The sequence below is a fragment of the Esox lucius genome, chromosome 17 (assembly GCF_011004845.1).
Source record: "Esox lucius isolate fEsoLuc1 chromosome 17, fEsoLuc1.pri, whole genome shotgun sequence".
NCBI classification, from domain to species: Eukaryota; Metazoa; Chordata; class Actinopteri; order Esociformes; family Esocidae; genus Esox; species Esox lucius.
In genome coordinates this window covers 10,489,586-10,512,562 of record NC_047585.1, presented here as the reverse complement: position 1 = coordinate 10,512,562, position 22,977 = coordinate 10,489,586, and the positions used below count along the sequence as shown (strand labels likewise).

At 40.2% G+C, this 22,977-nt stretch overlaps 1 protein-coding gene across 3 annotated transcripts in view; it reads right to left on the bottom strand.

Moving 5' to 3' along the window:
- The window catches only part of LOC105006624 (metabotropic glutamate receptor 4), a 335,106-nt gene that overhangs the window by 78,483 nt on the left and 233,646 nt on the right, over positions 1–22,977 (bottom strand). For all 3 annotated transcript variants that reach the window (XM_013138417.3, XM_013138418.3, XM_013138419.3), the window contains 3 exons: positions 22,392–22,527; positions 21,536–21,690; positions 20,812–20,952 (listed from right to left, as the gene is read on the bottom strand). In XM_013138417.3, the coding sequence (XP_012993871.2) occupies positions 20,812–20,952; positions 21,536–21,690; positions 22,392–22,527 (432 nt within the window). The remainder of the gene's footprint in view (positions 1–20,811; positions 20,953–21,535; positions 21,691–22,391; positions 22,528–22,977) is intronic.

Sequence of the window (22,977 nt, the reverse complement as noted above, 5' to 3'; positions counted from 1 at the left end):
TTCCTCGGGTTTCGAATTACCGCCGATGGGGTGGAAATGGAAGTTGATCGTGTGTAAGCCGTGCGTAATTGGCCCGTTCCTACCACGGTTAAGGCGGTACAGCGGTTCATTGGGTTTGCCAATTTCTACCGGAGGTTTATACGGGGCTTCGGCAAGGTAGCAGCTCCTATCACTTCCTTATTGAAGGGTGGGCTGAGCCAGATCACCTGGACGGCCGAGGCAGACGAGGCATTTCGCACCCTTAAGAGAATGTTCACCTCTGCCCCGGTTTTGGCTCACCCCGACCCGTCACTGCCGTTCATAGTGGAGGTGGATGCCTCAGAGGTAGGGATAGGTGCTGTGTTATCCCAACTATCAGGTACCCCTCCTAAGCGTCGCCCCTGCGCTTTTTACTCGCGGAAGCTCAGTGAGGCAGAACGCAACTATGGCGTCGGTGATAGGGAGCTGTTGGCTGTGTTTAGCGTTTTGACTGTTTGGAGACATTGGCTCGAAGGAGCGAAACACCCGTTTGTAGTCTGGACTGACCACCGAAACCTGGAGTATATCCGGGCGGCGAGGAGACTGAACCCTCGTCAGGCCAGGTGGGCGTTGTTTTTTGCCCGGTTTGATTTCACGCTGTCATACGTGCCGGGTACGAAAAACGCCAAGGCAGACGCACTGTCTCGGTTGTGTGACGCGGGTGTGAGGCGGGTAGATGATACACCGATTCTGCCCGCCTCGTGCATTGTGGCGCCGGTTGTGTGGGACGTGGACGCGGACATTCAGCGAGCGTTACGCAGCGATCCTGGGCCACCTCAGTGTCCTGCGGATCGTCTGTACGTCCCGCTGGATGTCCGTGACCGTCTCATCTACTGGGCCCACACGTTCCCTTCCACGGGTCACCCAGGCATAGACCATACTGTGCACTGCCTTACCGATTAGTACTGGTGGCCTGGTCTGGCCAAGGATGTGAGAGTGTATGTGTCCTCCTGTTCGGTGTGCGCTCAGTGTAAGGCACCTAGACACCTTCCGGCGGGTAAGTTACATCCTTTGCCCGTTCCACAACGACCATGGTCTCACCTGTCCATTGATTTTTTGACCGATCTACCCCCCTCACTAGGCAACACCACGATCCTGGTTGTTGTGGACCGGTTTTCAAAGGCCTGCTGGTTCCTTCCTCTTCCCGGTCTCCCGACGGCCCTGCAGACCGCGGAGGCTCTTTTCACTCATGTCTTCCGGCACTACGGGGTGCCGGAGTACATTGTTTCTGACCGGGGCCCTCAGTTCACGTCTCGGGTCTGGAAGGCATTTATGGGCCGATTGGGGGTCTCGGTCAGCCTCACCTCCGGGTTCCACCCCGAAGCTAATGGGCAGGTGGAGCGTGTGAACCAAGACCTGGGGAGGTTCCTGCGGTCCTATTGCCAGGACCGGCCGGGGGAGTGGTCGGAGTTCCTGCCCTGGGCAGAGTATGCCCAGAATTCGCTCCGCCACTCCTCCACTTCCTTGACCCCTTTCCAGTGCGTCCTAGGGTACCAGCCGGTCTTGGCACCCTGGCAGAGCCAGCCCGAGTCCGGGGCTCCGGCGGTGGAAGACTGGTTCCGGCGCGCCGAGGACACCTGGTCAGTAGCTCATCGGCACATCCGGCGCGCCGGGGCTCGCCAGAAGTCCGCTGCCGACCGCCGGCGTAGCGACGCCCCGGTCTACACAGTGGGCGACCGGGTCTGGCTCTCGACCCGGAACCTCCCTCTCCGCCTGCCCTGCCGGAAGCTGGGCCCGCGGTTTGTGGGGCCGTTCAAAGTCCTGAGGAGAGTGAACGAGGTAACCTATAAGTTACAACTACCCCCTGATTACAGGATTAATGCCTCGTTCCATGTGTCTCTCCTCAGGCCGGTGGTGGCTGGTCCCCTCCAGCAGTCTGAGGTGCGGGAGGTCCCTCCGCCCCCTCTGGACATTGAGGGGGGCCCGGCGTATTCGGTCCGTTCCATCCTTGACATGAGGCGCCGGGGGGGGGGACCTGCAGTACCTGGTGGAGTGGGAGGGGTACGGCCCGGAGGAGCGTTGCTGGGTGCCAGCGGTGGATGTTCTTGATCCGGAGCTCCTCGCCGACTTCCATCGTCGGCGCCCTGATCGTCCTGCGCGGCGTCCTCCGGGTCGGCCCCGGGGCGGCGGGGCGCGCTGCCAGAGCCGCGCGTCGAGGGGGGGGTACTGTAACGAGGACGCGCATGGAGGACGCGCGTCACCCCTCCCGACGTGGTGTTCGGCGAGCGTCATCGCCGGCCTTCTAGCCACGCCGCTCCTCCTCCCACGGCACTGTCCTGTCTTGTTATTGCACACACCTGGTGTCCATTCCCTCATTAGATCGCTTATATAAGTTCCTGTGTTTCTGGCTGTCTTTGTGTGGTATTGTTCTATGTTTGGTGTTTGTATTGCCGTAGCAGTTGCACGCTTGTTTGTTTTACGCGTGCCTATTCTCTAAATAGAAAGAAGAGTAACTACCTCCCTGCGTTTGGCTCCCTTATTCACGCACCTTGACACACCTTTGACAGTCCAGTTAGTGATCCTACATCGTTTTTGTTTGCAGATTACTCATGTGGGTGGGAAGAGATGACCTCCAATCACCTTGTAATTTCCACTCGGATGCTCTCAGCAGTGCTGGACTAAGGTCACATGAAATACCTAATAGAGAACGATTGTTTAGAAATGTTGCTGTTATTTCAGTATTGCCAGTTGTAGTATAAAAAAGCTTTGGGATAATTTATTTTTATTTTTTTTTAGTTCCAATCTGAAATATATATATATGTATTTTCTTGGTTAGCTTACGCCAATTGCTTACGCCAATTGCCATTTGAGTTTCTAATAAAAATAAAACTGGTATTTTGAAAGCTACCACCTTCCTCCTTCCATGACTTTTACTAACTAGGCGTATATTACATTGCTCCATTGTCAGAATTCTATACTCACAAACAGAAAACTATTTAGAGACTATTTACCTATTTTTTACCCTGTTTTCCAACTTAATCTGCCAAAAGCACATGCCACTTAGCGTTGGTACCCAGGCAGCTGCTAATGGTACCCAGGCGCTTATCACCCCTCACTGAATGAATGAAGTCAATGGATGAATTCAAAACACTCCCAGATGAATGATTGAGTCTTGGTTGTATTTGAATGAACTTACAAATGAAATACAAGATTTCCATGACCATTCAACAAATTAATTAGGCTATTATTGTAACATAATACAAGGCCACTCAACAATTCACTCGGCACAGTTAACACAAATTATGCGTTAGGATTGGTACTGGATAGACACACACTTAGCGGGATACAACCTTCAGTAGCTGTGTTATAGTAAGCCTAAAATGAAACTGTTTGCGATTATATTGCGATCATATCTGGTGGATTTTCTAAGTACACACCCATGCATACCTTTTGGGTCAGGATAGACAAAAATGTGGATGGCTACAACCTTCAGTAGCTACGTTATAGTAAGCCTAAAATAAAACAGTTTAGGGTTATATTGTGACTATTTCTGGTGGACTTCTGAAGTACGCATCTGTGGATGCTTTTTGGGGTAATAGACTAGGTAATAGGCTAGATAAAAAACCCTTGGGCAATAAAAGAGTAAGGGTCTCCACGATATTCTCGTCTTTTCACTTGACAAAAAAGTCAGTTATTGTCACCTACAGTGGATATAAAAAGTCTACACATCCTTGTTAAAATGCCAGGTTCTTGTGATGTAAAAAATATATCATGTCAGAGCTTTTTCCACTTTTAATGTGACCTATAATGTGAACAATTCAAACGAAAAACAAACTGAAATCTTTGAGGGGGAAAAGTATAAAATAAAAAACTCACAATAACCTGGTTATAACGTGGTGTGCACACCCTTAAACTAATACTTTGTTGAAGCACCTTTCGATTTGATTACAGCACTCAGTCTTTTTGGGTAGGATTCTATTCACATGGCACATCTTGACATGGCAATATTTGCCCACTCTTCTGTCTTGCCACCCTACCCCATAGCCCATTCATATGAAGAATACGGGAGATTGTTGTCACATGTAGCACACAGCCAGTACAGCCAGAAATTCCTGCAGTTCCTTTAATGTTGCTGTAGGCCTCTTGGAAGCCTCCCTGACCAGTTTTCTTCTCGTCTTTTCATCAGTTTTGGAGGGACATCCAGTTCTTGGTAATGTCTCTGTTGTGCCATATTTTTGTACCCTTCTCCTGACTGATATCTTTCAACAATGTGATCCCTCTGATGCTTTGACAGCTCTCTGTGGACCATGCCTATTGCTCTGAGATGCAACTAAGAAAATGTCAGAAAAATCCTACTAGAACAGCTGAACTTTATTTGTGATTAATCTGAGTCACTTTAAATGATGGCAGATGTGTAATGACTTCTATTTAAAATTAGTTTGAATGTGATTGGTTAATTCTGAAAACAGCCACATCCCCAGGTGTGTGCACACGTATGCAACCAGGTTATTGTAAGGTTTTTATTTGTCATGTTTTCCCCTCAAAGATTTCAGTTTGTTATTCAATTGAATTGTTCACATTATACGTCACATTAAAAGTGGAAAAGGTTCTGACATGATTTATCTTTGCCTCATTCTTTTACTGTACACACGTTGATGCATATAGATTGGGCAAAGAAATACCTGAAGACAGATTTTTCAAAGGTTTTATGGACAGATGAAATGAGAATGACCCTTGATGGAGCAAATGGATGGGCTTGTGGCCATCATAAATGAACACAGGGCACCACTTTGAATCAGGCACCAGCAAGGTGGAGGAGGGGTACTGGTGTGGGCTGCTATTAAGGATGAGGTAATTGGACCTTTTCAGGTTGAAAATGGACTGAAACCCAACTCCCATACCTACTGTCAGTTTCTGGAAGATACTTTCTTCAAGCAGTGGTACAAGACGTCCTCAGCATTCAAGAAGTCCATGTTTTATGCAGGACAATGCTCTTTCACATGCATCCAAGTACTCTGCTTTGCTAGCCAGCAAGGGCTTCGAGGGATGCCCAAATAATGACCTGGCCCCCTTCCTTAAGGCTCATGGCAGAGATGTTCACAAGTCATTTTATGGAAGTCCAAGTCGAATCTCAATTCTTTGAGTTTGAGTCCAAGTCAAGTCTCAAGTCTTTGGGGGGCAAGTTCAAGTCAACATTTCAAACATCTGTATTGAAAGTTAATACACCAAGCATGGTGCAAACATGTGAGAACTGATACTTTCCATATTGCTATTTTGATTCAGTGGCCTTCTGCCAAGGATGTCCCTGATGGTACACTTGCACACCTCTTGGCTGAATAATGAATAACTCAATGCTGATCTGTCCCTCTCCAATAGTACTTTTTTTTAGCATTGGTGATTTCTGTAAACCTGTAGATGGACATGGGAAATTATTTTGCATGCCACTAATACAATCTACCTAAAACTGACATATGTGTAGTGTTTTGCGGGGGAAATAGCTAAAGTAATACTAAATCATGTTGTTTTTTTCTTAAATAAAATGTGGGCACTGCAGCCAAGAGTGGATGTGAACTTGTGACCGGACAAATATCACTTATGCTTTAATGGAGCTAGCTTAATTTAGTTACATTCAGAATTAGGTCTCCAACTAAGGACATTGTATAGTCTAATCGTCTGCTACTACTAATACATACCTCTAGACCTCGGACCTGGTGAAATATTAACCTAAGTCTGTCACATCATATGGATACAACTACAAAGATACAATTTGCCTGTTCCCAGTATTAGCACAACACTTTGCGATGGTTACCTTGTTACCTGTGACGATAATTTTCTAAATGTAACGTCTTTTTCACATTAGCAAGTGACTGACCTATCTGGGTGCGTTTTCAGGTGCCTGATGAAGTTCGACGTTGTTGATCAGGTATCATTTATCTTGGTGCCACACACCTTGCATGTAGCTGTTCGCTTACCGCCACTGTTTACGAAGTTATTGAAACCAAAACTAATGACAAAAGTCACAACTCCAGGAGGACTTAGTGTCGCCATCGTCAATGCATATTTTGATATGTGAGTGCGCGCACATTGGCATAGCGCATGCTTTACGTTGCACAGTATGATAAAGGGCAGGGGACATGCAGCTCGTCATACGCTTCCACAACGTATATGAAGAATGATTTTAGATTTAAAAAGTTATAATTGCATGAAAACAGGTTGTTAACTAGTCTCGAAGCTCAAGTCTAAAGTATTTTGGGTTGAGTCGCAAGTCAAATCTGAAGTATTTTGGGTCGAGTCGCAAGTCAAGTCTGAAGTCAGCTGTTTGTGCGACGTTAGTGCGACTCGAGTCCGAGTCTCAGACTCGAGTCCCTATCTCTGGCTCATTGGCAGTTATTGAAAAGAAGGGTGGCTATATTGGTGACTGAATATTTTCAATGACAGACATTTTATTCAATTTTAATTTTGTGTTACTTGTTTGTTGCACTTACTCTAAAAATGTTGAATAAACAAGTGAGTTGGAGAAAATATTTTTGTAATTTACTTACCTAATAATTCTGCACACTAATTGTTGCCTAATAATTGTGCACACTTATGTATTCCCCTGAGAAAGATCAAAACAAATGTTTCCTTTGTTAAACATTCAGGGTTAGGGTTAATGATATTTTGGATTGACTGAGAGCATTGTGTTTGTTCAACAATAAAATAAGTCTTGAGGAATACGATTTGCCTAATAATTGTGCACTCATTAACGCACAGGACAATTACATGTAATGTTAAGCAGTGCTCCGTCATGTGCCGGACTCATATCTTTTGTGCCATTGGAGGTCCAAAACACTTTAAAGCTACTATTCTATAAAAGAAACAGGAGATAAAGCAGTACATCATCTAGGGTGCTTATATTTCCATGACTGAATTCCACCATTCCTTTAGCAGAATTAGAAGTGTGTGGGCACAGGACTAATACTGTACATAAAAACATTGCGTTAACATTTTTATTGTAGGTTTGAATGAATTCCAGCCTGAGTCAGTATGACCAGTATCAGTGATGACAAGGGGATGCTGCTGATCTATCCTGTCTCTCTCTCCTACTTCTTAAGATATGAAAAGGGGCTTTATAAAGAAGACATCCCGGAACTGCAGTTTTATATGGGACACCATACAGGACATGTTGGGCAAGGATGGAATGATGTTTGGGTGTTCAGATGTTAATAAATATAAACATTAAATAACATTAAAACATTGAAAAAGATACTTATGCGTTGACCAAGCTTGTTGACTTCATTGCCAGCACTTGAATACAAACTATTGGGACTTAAGGCTTGCTTGACGAAAGCCTGTTAAGGATTTGTAGAATCCTTCCTCTAACTTTTACAAGACTGAATTTAAAAAATAACATTGATCGAGGCTAGATCAGAGGGGTTTAGGCTTGGGATAGTACTGAGAGTGTTTAAAGCCACTTTGAAGAGACTACAAGTCAATGCAAAACAGACCGGCAAGAAAGTTGAAAGTTACACACTCCAGTGTCTACAACGTAAATATCAGATACATTGTATTTACAACTCTAAATATCCTTAGCAGTGACCAACATAACATATACAGATGTCGCTCATCCAAATAGATTGCGTCAACTTGCGGTAGATTGCATCAAGCTGTGATTGCACTATTTCAAACACATGGGGGAGCTATCCTTTTCTAAACAATGGTAGCAAACAATGTTTTCAATTATCCTAACATTACAGATCCTAATATAACAGGTTTCATTTAAAAGTGAAATGTTTCCAGTTGTGTCTTCATTGCTATGATTACGAATTGTGATTTATAAAGAAATACACTAATAGCCTACACAGAAATAAATATTGTTTGTTTAAACACTTGAATTATCTTAAGAAAGAATATAATACAAATCACAGCTATTTGCCTAGATCTTGGTTTTGGAGTAGCTATACTCTCCTAATTAGTCAGGTGAAAACAAGAGATAATGACAGAAACATGGATGTAAAGCTGTTCTACTATCGATGAACAGAACTACCTTTCAATTACTCTTGCTGTTCTTTTAATTCTACAATGCTGAATAATGCTTCAGAATGAGAATTCAGTTTTCAGAGAAACCAAATTATTATATCCTTATTATGACTGGCTTTTCTGTGTTGACTGGGGCAAACTAAAAAAAACAAGCACAATCTATAAAAGCCAAAATATTATACTGTATTTTGTGTGTATATTTTTACTTTATTCTTATGTATAGAATTTACAATCCTACATTTTAGCAGTGGCGGAGCGTGCATTTCACACCTAGGCCTTTAGTGGGGTCCTACCCGAATTAATCCACCTCTTAATAGGCTAACGTTACCATCATTATTACTCAACGACTTTAAACTATCAATATTATACCGTAAACGCAGTACAACAGGCTGTTGCATCACAGACGGCATCTCTCATGCAGCGAGAATGAATGCCATTACTAAAGCAAGAAACCCTAGGGGCCGTTCACATATCGCGTCTAAAAATCAAGCAGCCACAGCAGCGCCACATACATCATCTCTAGCAGAAGCATCCACTCTCGGTTTTCCGTGCATTTTTTAGTAGCTACCGTTTGAATTCTCCGACCACGGAATTGTTTTAAATTAAATTAAATTAAATTTTAAATGAAGGCCAAGTGTGAGTTTTTGTGCAAATTCTACGAAAGAAAACGCAAAAGCATAAATTGTTCTTAAAAAAGTTTACCAAATGTTTCTTTTGAACAATTAAAATATAGTACATTTCTTTCAGGTGATATATACAAGTTAGCCAAAAGTTGACTCGCTGTATAAACAAATGTAGGCTAAATAAAATGCATTATAGCCTACTCACCAAAACTGATTATCTGTACACAAAATCCATTCTCCTTTCTTTTCTCAAGAAGACTTCAATTACACTGTTGTACAGGTTATTTGTACGTTTCAGATCCAACAATAAGTCCCTTTCTATCGCCATGGAGGCTAATGCTGAAAGTCGAGTCTGTCCAGTCTTATTTCTGGCATACGTTTTAATTCTCTTTAGGGCTGAGAATGTCCGCTCGACAGAAGCAGTGGACACAGGGATAGTCAGCGCCAAACATGCCAATGTGTGTAGCTGCCCCATGCTCTCACACAGATTTTTCTGCTGAAGGAAATGAAGGAGATCAGCTGGACTTTTGCCTTCAAAATCTGTCATGGCATACGTTACAGTCAGTTCTGTTTTTAGCCGGGACAGATCGAACAGTGTTCCGTGACTCTGTGTCAAGCTGGTGAAGGCTGCCTGCGGGAATTTTTTCCGGTATGTCTGAAACTGCTGGGGGTCGAGGAGGGAGAGAAACATTAATTTTTCGTGGTCTTGAAATCTATTTCGTATCTGGCAAAGAATGTTGTCCAGAACAGTGCTGTGGAAGTTGGTGGTAGTGTGCACGAAGGTCTCCTTGTGCTGGCCCTCTCCGTGCGCTCGGAGCGCCTGCGATGCGCACAGTGGCTTCATAGATCTGATCAAATCGGCCCCTCTCTCGCTCAATGGTGTCACAAAACTCATTCACCCTTGACAGACAGAATTGTACATCCAATATTTTGCTCTGTAGTATTGCAAAAACCACATCTGCATACTCAAAAATCCCATTAAATGTGTGAAGCAAAAAACAAAACTCAAAATCATCCAGACGTGCATTAAATGCATCAGCACATCGCACAGAGTCCTCGTCATACTCATCATGATGTTCCATTATGTGGTCAAACAGCTCCTTTAGGGCAACTCTCTTTTCAAAAACTGTACTGACCAATCTTGATGTGTATTGCCACCGTGTTGGTGCCACACGAGGAAGACGCCGCTGGCAAATTTCATCCAGTAGTTGCGTGCGCTTAGGGGATCTGGAGAAAAATGCAGCTAGGCCATTTAGGTGGGCAAAAAATATCTTGCATTCCTTAAGCTTCGAGGCCCCTTGAGTCAGTACTAAATTCAGTCGATCAGCATAGCAGTGTATGAATAAGGCCATAGGTGGCCCTCATCCTTGACTTTAGAGCCTGCACCCCATTTAGTCCAGATGACATGACCAGTGCGCCATCAAAACACTGTGCCACAACTTTATCTAGGCATTCACATTCTTCCAAGAAACTGACAATTTAGAGCAGTCAATGTCATCGGCTTCGCTTGCCACTGGTGACATCTTCAAATTTGACAAAGCGCTCCTTGACACCCGTGTCCGTCACATAACGCAGGACCAGTGCGAGCTGCGCTGCATTACTCGCGTCTGTCGTCTCGTCCACCATAACAGCGACAAAGGGTGCTTTTTTAATCTCCCTTTTAATCTCTTCTCCCATCACTTCAGCAATGGCATTAATCAGGTCGTTCTGTATTGTGCCTGACGTCCCACAAAACACTTTGTTCGTGGACAGGTGGTAATGTAAGTCTGTGTTGTTTTCAGCGAGAAAAGAAAGAAGCTCCAAATAATTGCCTCTATTTGTGGACCCAGCGCTTTCATCGTGTCCCTGAAACGAAAGTTATTGTTTCCCCAAAAATATGACACAATCTATCAGTCTTTTCAATATTTCCCTGTTTTTCTTCACCTTTTCGTTGTGGAGCTCCGTTTCCCTGCGCATCTGTTCATTGAGCTGTAGATCCACTCGAGTTTCCCCAAAAGTTTTCAAAAGCACCGTTGCTTGTAAGTGTCCGGCCGTGATTTGGTGTCTCGCTGCTGCTTTGGTTAGACAACTCAAGTTTGCAAACCCAGTGTTGCTCCAAACACCAATTCGATCGACTGCAAATAACATGCATTCCCAGCAATACAATTTGCAGTGCTCCTCGGAGGCTGTGAGCCAAGGATAACGCTTGTAATTATTGCAATGAAAGCGGCGGGTAAACCCTTTCCCCGGCTGGGACAGGCCTGCTAGCTTCGGGGTTGGCCGACCTTTCCTTATGATTTCCCGCTTTTCTTGAAAAGTCCGTCTTGAAAATGGCTTTGCTAGTAAATCTGTTACCAAATTAACGAATTCTCTGTCAGCCATTGTGGTTTGTAAAATAATAATAAAAAAGCTGTATTTAATCACTACATAAATGTTTTTATATTGTACAGATTCCGTTTGCGGTTTGCTCTGACTAACGTTAGTTGTAATAACACGGGTTCTGACCATCCAATCAAAAGACGTGAAAAGGCTGACGTTATTCTAAGCCTTCTAGATGGCCCCAGTGTCGCCATCTCGAAATGTGATTGGTTGATTAAATCTGATATCAGTGTCTGATTGGTTAAAGAGCACAGTTACATTCCCATTCATTTTTAAGCAACAGGCGCCTGCACGATTGATTCTGAAGGCCTTAAGGCAGATGTATTTGCTCGTGGCAACACATTGAGACTGAAATATGATTGGATTAAAGCTCTAATATAAACATACACTACTAGAAGCAGTGCGACCAAGAAAAAAGCTAAGAAATTAAGAGAATAGACTATTGGGAATAATTTAATACACATTCACAGGAAAGAAATTACATAAATGCAAGCCAGTGATTCTGATAGTGTTTAGGTCAGCAGAGAAGGCCTTGCTGGCCCTGACGCTCCACCACTGCATTTTAGTTACTAAACAACAGAGTTATTTTGTGTTAAATGTAGTTATTGAATGCCTTCATCGTCAGTTTCTTGAGCCAAGACATTATGATGGCTATCACAAGCTCAACTTTGCTTGTTGGCTTGCCCCACTTACGAACAAATGTTTTCAGTTAATTCCAAACATTTTCTATTGGGTTCAAATCTTGGTCTTGACTTGGTCTTGATATTATTTGCTTCAATCTAGGTTTTGAATTGGTCTTACTTCAGGTTGTGTAGAACACAGCTCTGGCTATTTGTTTAGGCCTATGCAATCAAAATCCAATGTCCAGTATAATTCATTAAACAAGCCTAGATGTGGTTTTGAAATTAAATAGAAAAATATACTAATCTGACTACTGTGCTGTACAATTGGTTTTTATGTATGGTAGAAGCACACACATCTTAAACTCTCAGAGTAAACCAAATGCTGGGCAGATGTTGGTACCCAGGCAGGTGGTAATCACTCTGAATGGGCGATACCCCCAGATAAAAGATTGTGCTCCTTGTGGTTGAATGTGAATTAACCTAACAATTTGAATGAAGACATGTAAAATTGATGACATAGTTGATCAATGTTGATCACATGCAGCAGGAAAAAATATTTTTCCACCTCTTAACTTAGTATTGCAATCTTATTCATGAAATTAATTTTTTTCTTAGGAGAGAAACAAAACATATAATCTGTCTTATTATATGACATTTTGCTGTTTGTTTTATATAACCATGAAGATGAGCTTCCTATGTAATTCATCAAAAAAAAGTTTTTACAGTATGACTGTTTCATAACTATTTGATATTAGGTTATGCAAATCAATCTTTATTGGACCTAGTAATCAAAAATTCAAATGGATGTATCTATAAAGAATTTAAATGTGGTGGAATTTCATTTTATTTACTTTTAATATTCCATTGTTAAGGAGGAGCAGTGGGCACAAGGCAAAGCTAACTGACAGAGATAGACTGTCATTTGGACAGACATACAGAGCTGCTTAAAAGTACAACCCTGTTTCCAAAAAAGTTGGGAGATGGAAAAAAATGGAAATAAAACAGAATGCAAAACCATATATTAAAAAGAAAATGGTACAAAGACAACATATCAAATTTTGAAACTGAAGAATGTTTCAAAAAAGCTGGGACGTGGGCAACAAAAGACAGGAAAAGCTGTGTAATGCTAAAAGAACATCTCACAACTAATTAGATTTATTGGCAACAGGTCAATAACATGTTTGGGTATAAAAAGAGCATCCCAGAAAGGATGAGTCTTTCAAAAGTAAAGGTGGTGAGGGGTTCACTGCGTGGGCAAATAGTGCAACAATTTAAGAATATATTTTTTTCAACGTAGTTGGGGATCTCATCATCTATAGTACATAATATTATTAAAAGATTCAGAGAATCTGGAGAAATCTCTGTATGGAAGGGACAAGGCCGAAAACCGATTTTGGATGGTCGTGAACTTCTGGCCCCCAGGCGGCACTGCATTAAAAACAGACAAATCTGTAGTGGACATCCCTGCATGGGCTCAGGAACACTTCCGTAAACCATTGTCTGTGAACACAGTACGTCGCTGCATCCACAAATGCAAGTTAAAACTTTACCATGGAAAGAAGAAACCAGATATAAACAAGATCCAGAAACGCTTTCACCTCCTTTGGGCCCGTGTTAATTTAAGATGGACTGAGTCAAAGTGGAAAACTCTCCTGTGGTCTGATGAATCCAAATGTAATTCTTTTTGGGAATCATGGATGCCGCAGCCCCCGGACTAAGCTGGAAAGGGACTATCTGGCTTGTTTTCAGCGCACATTTCAAAAGCCAGCATCCGTAATGGTATGGGGGTGCATTAGTGCACATGGTATGGGTGATTTGCACTTCGGCGAAGGCACCATTAATGCTTAACAATTTATACAGGCTTTAGAGGAACATATGCTGCCATCCAGATGACACCTTTTTTCAGGGAAGGCCTTGCTTATTTCAGAATAACAATGCCAAACCACATTCTGCATGTATTACAACAGCATGACTCCATAGTAAAAAGAGTCTGGATGCTAAAGTGGCCTGCCTGCAGTCCAGGCATGTCTACCATTGAAAACATTTAGCACATCATGAAACCAAAAATACGACAAAGGACACCCATAAGTGTTGACCAGCCAAATTCCTATATCAAGCAAGAATGGGAAAACATTTCACTTTCAAAACTACAACAATTGGTCTCCTTAGTTCCCAAATGCTTACACAGTATTGTTAAAAAAAGAGGTGATGCAACACAGTGGTAAACATGCCCCAGTCCGATTTTATTTTTAAACTTGGTCCTGGCATGAAGTTGAAAATGCGTTTTTCATTTCTCAGTATCAACATTTGATTTGTTGTTTTTGTATTATTTTCAATTAAATATAGGGATAAATAATTTGCACATCAATGCATTCTTTTTTTTCTTTTTTTTGCATTTTACACAGTGTCACAACTTTTTGGGAAACGGTGTTGTATGTGAAAACTGTATATATAAAAAGTTATTTTATATATATTTTTTAATTGTATATATATTTTTTATTAGAACTTGCCTTTTTTATATAGCAGGTTTATAGTTACCAACTCCATATTATGGTTTAGAGAAAATCACGCATGTACTGGTAAAACAACATTTCAAATAAGTTTGCATTGGTTAAATCAAGTAGTTAAGTAGAATCAGATGGGAAAATTATTATTATTAGTTACCAAATCAACCAATTAAAAATGGGATGTTTAAGAAAGAGTTTGGACGGGACTAAATACTATCCAACCTGGTCAACAATTGGATAAAAAGTATCAAATGTCTACAATGTATCCTAAAATGATGGACCATTAAAGCTAAAAGCACTAATACAGTGTTATTGTTTTAGGGACATAATAACATCTTAGATGACGTTAATGAAGGAAATCACTAGAATGGAAAACAAGAGGTGAGTGGTTAGACCTGAGCTAATTTAGGATTGTTATTACAAAGGATGGGCATAATTATCTAGTTATATATATTTTTTTTTTATTACAAAAATATACAAAAAAAAAAATCTTAAATGTGTGTAATATATTGTGTTGGTTAGTGAGGAGAAATGCTCCTTTAAATGCATTAACTCTGAGGCGCTGACACAACAAAATGTAATTTTCTTTAGGGTACCAGTTTGAGTACCAGTGTGTTTGGTGAGGATGGCCATCTTTCTAAATGATATATCCTCCTGAAACCTCCGCATATGAGGACACTGTTTTAGGCTTCCTGCACCATGTATTCATTTTGCTTAAGTTAAACCTATTGTCCTTATTAGAAGACAGTTGTCTGCGCCATGCTTAGATATTATACTAGTCCTACTAATCCCAAATAGCTAAAATAAATAAAAAATGCATACATTATCAAAGCTCAGGTCTTATGAGGATAAGGTACAGTGCCCTCCTCTAATATTGGCACACTTGGTAAACATGAGCAAAACAGGCATAAAATATTTTTCTCAAATATGTGCCACAATTATTGGCAACCCAATAATAGTTCTACCGTCTTTTATAATCCATAATGAGGTTGGGGAACTAATGGAAAACACACGGCAAATACTTGCTTATGGACTCTCCTCTTCAGTTCATCCCACAGGTTTTCTATGGGGTTTAGGTCAGGATACTAGGATGACCATGGCAAAACCTTCAATATGTGGTCAGCTAGCCATTTTTTGTTTTTATTTTGAGGTGTGCTTTGGATCACTGTCCTGCTGCAAGATCCAACCACGGCCCGGTTTAAGTTTTCTGGCCGATTCAGTCAGGTTTTGATTTAATATCTGTTGGTACTTGATGGAGTCCATGATACCATGTTTCCAAAAAGCTCTATTTTAGGCTCATATGACTACCTCATTTTTAAATCCCAGTGAAACAAGAAATTGTGCTTCACAAGTTAAGTGTTCCTAATTAAAAACTTTAAAATATGAAAGGGAATATATTTCAGTTGTTCTAGGGGTGCCAATAATTGTGGCACACCTGTTTTTATGAAAAATATTTGGTAACACTTTATTTAAAGCCCATATGGGTAACACATTATACAGCATTATGCATGTACTTATAATGCAATATAAAACAGTAATAATGAGTATAAGTACAGATATAGACACTTGTGGAGACTCATGATGTTGTATACAAATATTCAAAATACATTACATATTTAATTATAATGATCTACAATGTACAGAAACCTAGTGCTTCACAATTCCTGGAAAATCTTTTCTCAAGGATCATTCAACATTATAATTATCAACACTGTGATTAATCTAAATTATAGGGTCAATGAACAGCAAATTACTATGAGTGCATCATCTTTTTCATGTTGTGTTATAGCATCCAATACTTATAAGCCACTATTAAGTAATCTTTAATTGCTTTAGGTAAAGTGATGAAATGCCTAATCACACAAACATAATGCATTACTATAACATTATAAAGTGGTAATTGGCCCTCCAACAATGGGCTGAGAATAGGCTCTTGTTAATTACCTCAGACATATGCCTGTATTCAAAGAACTCACATTAAATAGAATATGTTTCCATTTGCTATATATGCCCTCAAAGTCAAACATTTCTCTGTCATGGTTTTCATTATCTTGGGTAAATTAGTCACTAGCAATCAGTGCTTAATTTGTAAATTTAGAGGTCCCGGATTACAAAGTGAACGCGGATCCTGTAAATCTTTGGAAGGAACACGGTGCAGATCGAACAAGCTATAACAGGAGCGATGAAAACTGAGAAAAAGCCTTGCACACGTGCTGATAAATAAGTATAAAAAATAAATATAATGAACAAAATGCCTAAACACATCCATAATGGTCATCACTGCCAAAACTGGTCTGTGCCCATATTATTAAGTTATGGGACTAACACCGACAACCAAGCCACTCTTATTATAATTCAAGCATTGCACCAAATCCATAGATAGGCTTAGCTAACTATAACATAACATCAACATTATCGGATCATAGTCATTAACACTAACTCACAGTTTCTGGAATATTCGTATTCTTACCTTTCTGTTTAATGGTGAAAAACACTCCTCATAATATCCATGAAAATCTCCTCTCTGGGCTGTTTAGGTGTCGACTGACCCACTGGTTTAAAAAAATGAAAATACATCTGATTGTCTTTTAGACATTATTTTTAATTAGCTCACTATCAATATCCCACCACAGTTGGTAAACACATGCCCTTTTGACAGTCCAGCTGCTGCGTACCCGATTATGTGACTAGGCAATAGGCAATAGGCAATGTGGTTTTTTCATTAGAGTGATTTTTGACCACTTTGTTGGTCAAACTCTCATGTTTTATACTTACTCAAACAGAAAATCTTCAATATGAAATGATGTGCATGTCCCAATAGGTATCAGATAAGAGTCACCAAGACCTAGATCTAGATCCGGAGGTCCCAGCACAAATGAAGCACTGTTAGCAATCTACAATTCTATTCTACCTAATCAATAAAAACTATAAATAAACTATAAACCAGAAAATAATCCAGTCAATCCAGGTTCACCCGGCCCGCAATTAGAAATGATCTTGCCCTCACTGGATTCGGACCGGGGTCTCCCAAATGATAGGCTGTGTCTTTAACCACTACGCCACGGAGCTACACGTCGGCAGGGTGTTGGTATACCGTCTCAATATTAGATCATTTTGTCACGCGTTAACATCACGTAAAGTTTGAATATTTCGCTTTCACCATTAAGCATTGTGTTAAACTGACAACATTTCTTATTAAGTTTAGTTCCACCACAAATAGCATCTATGAATTGTATGGCTTTTGCCACTGGCCGTTTTAACAGCTTATTAGCCAGCAATAGGGTTTCTAGTATCTACTAACTTGCTACTTGGAATAGTCATAAGAATTGAGCAGTTGCTGGTGAGACTAAAGATGAACTTTACACTGCCAAAGCTACAGTATTTCATTTTATAGCACAACAATATTAATGTTTCTTTCATTCGTGAATGACATTGATACAATAACTATCAATATAGGTGACGATAACTTACTTTTCCGTCAAGTGAAAAGACGAGAGAATTGTGGAAACCCCTACTCTTTTCCTGGCAAGGGATTGTGATCTAGCCTATATTACCCCAAAAAGTATGCATGGATGCGTACTTCGAAAATCCACCTAAAATAGTCGCAATATAACCGTAAACAGTTTTATTGTAATCTTACTATGACGTAGTTACTGAAGGTTGTAGCCAGCAAAGGTTTTGTTTATCCTGACCCAAAAAGCATGCATGGATGTGTACTTCGAAAATGCACCAGAAATAGTTGCAATATAACCGTAGACAGTTTTATTTTAGGCTTACTATAATGTAGATACTGAAGGTTTTGCCAGCAAAGTTTTCTCAATCTAAATGCATTTTGATTGTCGAGATTCGGTCGCGGGACCTATAGCTTGCAGGTTCGGTCACTCAATCACTCAGTGACATTCGCTCTTCTTTGTTAGCTCCGCTTATGCGGTCCAACAAAAATGTCTAAAAATTATCCGGTCACAATTTACAAATGTAGTCTTGGCCTTACCAATGCAGTCTGTTGTGCCAATGTTATCCTGTTATCCGATTTCCGTGGCTCGCTTTAACTGTATTGAAACCCTCAGGTTCTGCAGGGCCTCTAACCACAACGCTATTTAACAAGTAGCTAGCTATTTAACATGTAGCTGGTAGACCGCTCACTTTTTCATATACAGATAGGCAATGATGATTGCTAGGTAAAATGTATGTCCTTGTCCAGAGCGGTCCAGAAGCGGGCCATCAGAGTCAGCAAGTCTTTCTCTGCTGGCCCAGTGATGTCAGAATCAGAATTTTTTATTTTTTTACTTTCATGTATTTTCATTAATGCTATATGTATTTTACAATGTTCGTTCCCATCAATCTATTAACATAATTTCATTACTATTCTCTTCCTCAGTTGCGTGGTTCCCAGTGCAGCTCATATAAATCAGAGCTTTTATCCAATCAGATTTTTCACCTGTGCTGTCTGCGGGTGAAAATCTATAATCTAAAATGTATTCTTCTGCTTTTGAACCAAATGGGAATGATGTTGTTGATTGCCATATTCTTTAACCAATCAGATTTCGAGTTTGTCATGTTGGGTGTATTCTTTGACACTCAGGAGCCTTCTAGCTTGCTTAACGGTGTGCTAGCAAGTAACGTAGAAACATCTGACGTTTATTAAAATTTGCTTTGATGACACTTATTTTTTGATGTAATGCTTTAGATTTTTGGTTTAGATTTTTTCTTTGCCTGTTTTTTTTTAACACCATTTCTGATGGAGGAAAATAAATGCATTTGGTGGCGTATTTCTGGCAAAGACTTTCGAGAAGGACCTTTCAAGAAATGCTAGAAATTGTGAGGAAGGGTTCATCAACCCACAGCTAACAGCCCTGTCCCAGTCAGGGAAAGGATTTGTGCTGCCCTTTCAATCAAGCAACTACAGAAAGTTTGCCTGGCTTATAGCATCGAATGTATTACCTTTTAATGTTTTGGGATTACAGCATTAGCTAAATAGCATGTATGTTCCTCTGTTGCTTATTTATGTTTCGCTGCTCTGGGTTCAAATCCAACTTGGAAATGCTTACACAATGTATGTTTGATTATATTTTATATGTGGGCTATATATTAGATTAGATTCAACTTTATTGTCATTGAACAAGTAATGTACTACGAAATACAGTTGGGAATCTAACCAGAAGGCATCTAATTAAAAGATGCAATCGGAAAAGCAGAAGATGATTCGGATAAAACAGATGTGCAGGTCTTTGCATTCTTTCTTTTTTGGACAATTTATGTGAATGTATTTTGAGTGCCAAATTGCCAGCTTTTGGACTGTGTGGCAATTAATGTTATGTTATTTAACTTGTTGAATAAAGCCAAGTATGACAGAAGTTGTGTTCTGTCAATATGAAATGTGCAGAATGTTTCACTTTACTGAATGCAGACAATGACCACTTTATAATGTTATAGTAATGTCTTATGGTGTATTCGGAGGAAATTAACAAGAGCACATTCTCAGCCTATTGTTGGATTACCACTTTATAATGTTATAGCATTGTTTGTGTGATTAGCCATTTTATCACTTTACCTAAAGCAATCAAAGATGACTTTATAGTGCCTTATAAGTATGCTATGACACACCACCAAAAAAATTATGATGCACTAATAGTGATTAGCAGCTCATTGAACCCATCTTTTAGATGAATCACAGTGTTGATAATGCTACATGATCCTTGAGGAATGATTTCCCAGTAATTGTAAAGCACTCTGTTTCAGTACATTATAGGTCATTATAAGTTTTTCAGTGTCTATAACTATGCTTATACTAATTTCACATTTATTTTTCATCATTTTGCTTCAATTAAAGGTTTGATTTTTTAAAGGTTTTGAACTTTTTTCCGAAAAGATTTCTTCACAGCCCATTTTGCTTATATTTACCAAGGGTGCAAATGTTAGTGGGGCATCTGTACAGGGATGTGTAACAGGTCTTGTGATTGTAACAAATCTAAGAGCAGATTGATATACTGTATCTAGTGAGTACAGGAAAGACCTTGGGGAATTTCTGTGCGGAAAATCACCATAATCCAACAAAGGCAACAAGAAATAGGGTTTTTTGGATCTTGAAATGGAAAAAATCAAGACTTTCTCTCAAAGAATAACCCCAGCTTAAGTTTAAGCTGTTGAATGTGAATAAGTGTGTCAAAGACTGGGATGTATAAATATATAATCAAATGAAAACAAAAATTAAAACACATTCATTTTACACCAATACATAATATTGAGACTATACTGCATTTGTATTTTAATGTTATTCGTATTTCAAAGTCAAACTATCACCATGCTGCTAGATTCTTAAAACAGAGTGGAAGGTGTTGAGCTCCAAGTCAAGTTGGAAAAGCTGAAGTGAATTTGTAATGAACAAACATCTTCAGGAAAGAACACAACACAGCTGGATAGCATATGGCGGTGAGTCTGGAGTTGGATTGGTTAGGTTTAACCGTACAGACGTGCGACTCGGTTCTGTTTCTATCTCCAATGGGTAATATGGTTCCTCTGGGCCAACTGGTCCATCTGTTAAGTTCACTGGAGTCCCCCATTTTTATGATAAAGATAGACTTTTTGCTGGTTCGAATACATGGTAAGAAAGATTTCTGTCCATAACAGTGAAACATAACCATTTCCTAAAGTTACTTGAGATCAGCAATTCTAAAACAGTTAAAGGTAGCAGAGATTAGATATGTTAAAATAGAATGATCTTACTTGTGCATTTCTTCAGCCCAGACCCTTTCTTTAAAGCGTGTCGGCTCAGCTTGCAAGCAAAGTTATTCTCCCAGAACTCAGCAAACCAGATATTTCTCCTGTTGTTCTCCAGTGTGCGGGTGGTGAAGTAACGATCAAACCCTAAAAGGGATCGATCAGATCATTCTCATTGCAGTACACTTCCTCTTTCAACATTGACCATGCCAAAATGTTTATTGACATGTGGGGGAATGTAGGGACAGTCTCTGTAATGGAGAATTTGGGTAACACTTTAAAACATGTGTTTTGACAGTGGGCATTGCTTTAACAGTAAGTGTATTGATAATGGCTGATTGTGTTATATAGACCCGAGATTTGGCTTGGCTTGCTGAGTGAGTAACAACAGAGGTCAGGACAAAGCTGGCACAGAACAAATGTTTTGTTTTTACAAAAGCATATCTTGTGCTTAGAAGCATCCCGTGTTAAGAGCATCTAGATCTGTTGGGTCTTGTTACAGAGATACCTCTGTGTGAGGGGGAATTGCTGTTAGCACAATAGTGCACTAGTGAACCATTTTAAAGTTTGTAAACAGAAACATTTTGAATTTATTATTCTGTAGTATAATCTACAATCCACCCATCACTCACTCAAAAAATCGATCAATCCATTAGTGTATCAATCAAATTAATCAGCCATTCCAACGTTTGATTCCAGCAAATTAAAAAATGTATATGTTTCCTCGCACCTTTGATGGACTGACGTTTAGGCAGGATGGTGACAGCTCCTTCTGCCATCTCCTCCAAGTCTAGCACAGGGGAGATCTTTGAGCCCCAGCTGTCTGAGCCCACCCAGATGAAATGACCTGTCTGGTTGGCCTTCTTAGCTGCTTCGAGTAGCCGCCTGGTTAAAGGTGGATAAACACATTAATCTACAGTACAAATAATATACAGTTGGTAACACTTTCTATAAACCCAATATTTGGGCTGAACTGTAAAAGTATAGTACTAGGCCTTCATTTTTTACTTCACTAGCCATGAAGTAAGAAATTAATTGTTTTAGTTATAGTGTTGTATAGGTCTAGCTGGTCTGCCCGATTAACATAGTGGTATGCATGGTCTGTGCTGTTATAGACTCATGAATATCATCCAAACATTTGTGGATGTCTACAACAGATCTTTAGCAAAAAAATCTTCAGTTTTTGTTTTTCACCTTAGTTTGCCAGAACTGGCTCATTGAAGGCTACATTATTCATCTGCAGCTGACTGCACAGCTGCAGGTAACACTGACTAATGCCAGGATAACAGAGGTCTGAACGATTCATTTCCAAATGTTTCCTGTTGTCACTAAGATAAAGTGATGAAGGATATTTACATCAGCCAGCGACAGAATCTAATAGGCAGAATTATGATAGTGGTCAACAAAGAAAATGTAAAAGTAATTCTACTGTTCATTAAATGTACATTCTTGTATTTCTGCCAATATATGTATTTTTCTTGCTTTCATTAATAATGTTTTATGCTGCGTTTTTCTTATGATGAGAATTTATATGATTTTTGAATTTTTCATGTACTATGACACCACAATAATGATAATACTTTTACCTGATATCATCCTCATTGGCAAAAATGATGACCACCCTTGCATTTGGGTTTTCTCTTAGTCGACTAATGACCTTTTTAAACTCTTCTGGTTTCGCATCCCGGGGAATCTTGACCGACTGAGAGATGCACACACCTCCTGCAACAAAGGATGAAAAAACACAGCACTTGACTGACAGGTTAAGTACAGGATTGGAAGGTTTCTCTTTTCACAGAGGCTCAACTTGAGCTATAAGTAGATCACCGATAAGTGTAGAGCTCTCAACAACATCTCTGAGGTTTGTGACTCCACATTAATCCTTTGGCTTCACTTTTTGAATCCACCTGCTGTGAAAACATTAGCATCTGACATCTAAATGCCCAGTGGGGGGCAGAGAGGAGAAATGACTTCACTTGAACTGAATTCATTTTCAATAGGCCTTTACCAAGGACAACATTCATCAAGTCACTTAAACCGCCCGGAAGAGAATAGCTTCAAATGAAATACTGAAATGTGAGACCTCTTAAGGTTACAAAGCTACAACCAATTTAGCAAAGAGCCTACTCACATTATTATACAGTGGATATAAAAAGTCTACACAACCCTGTT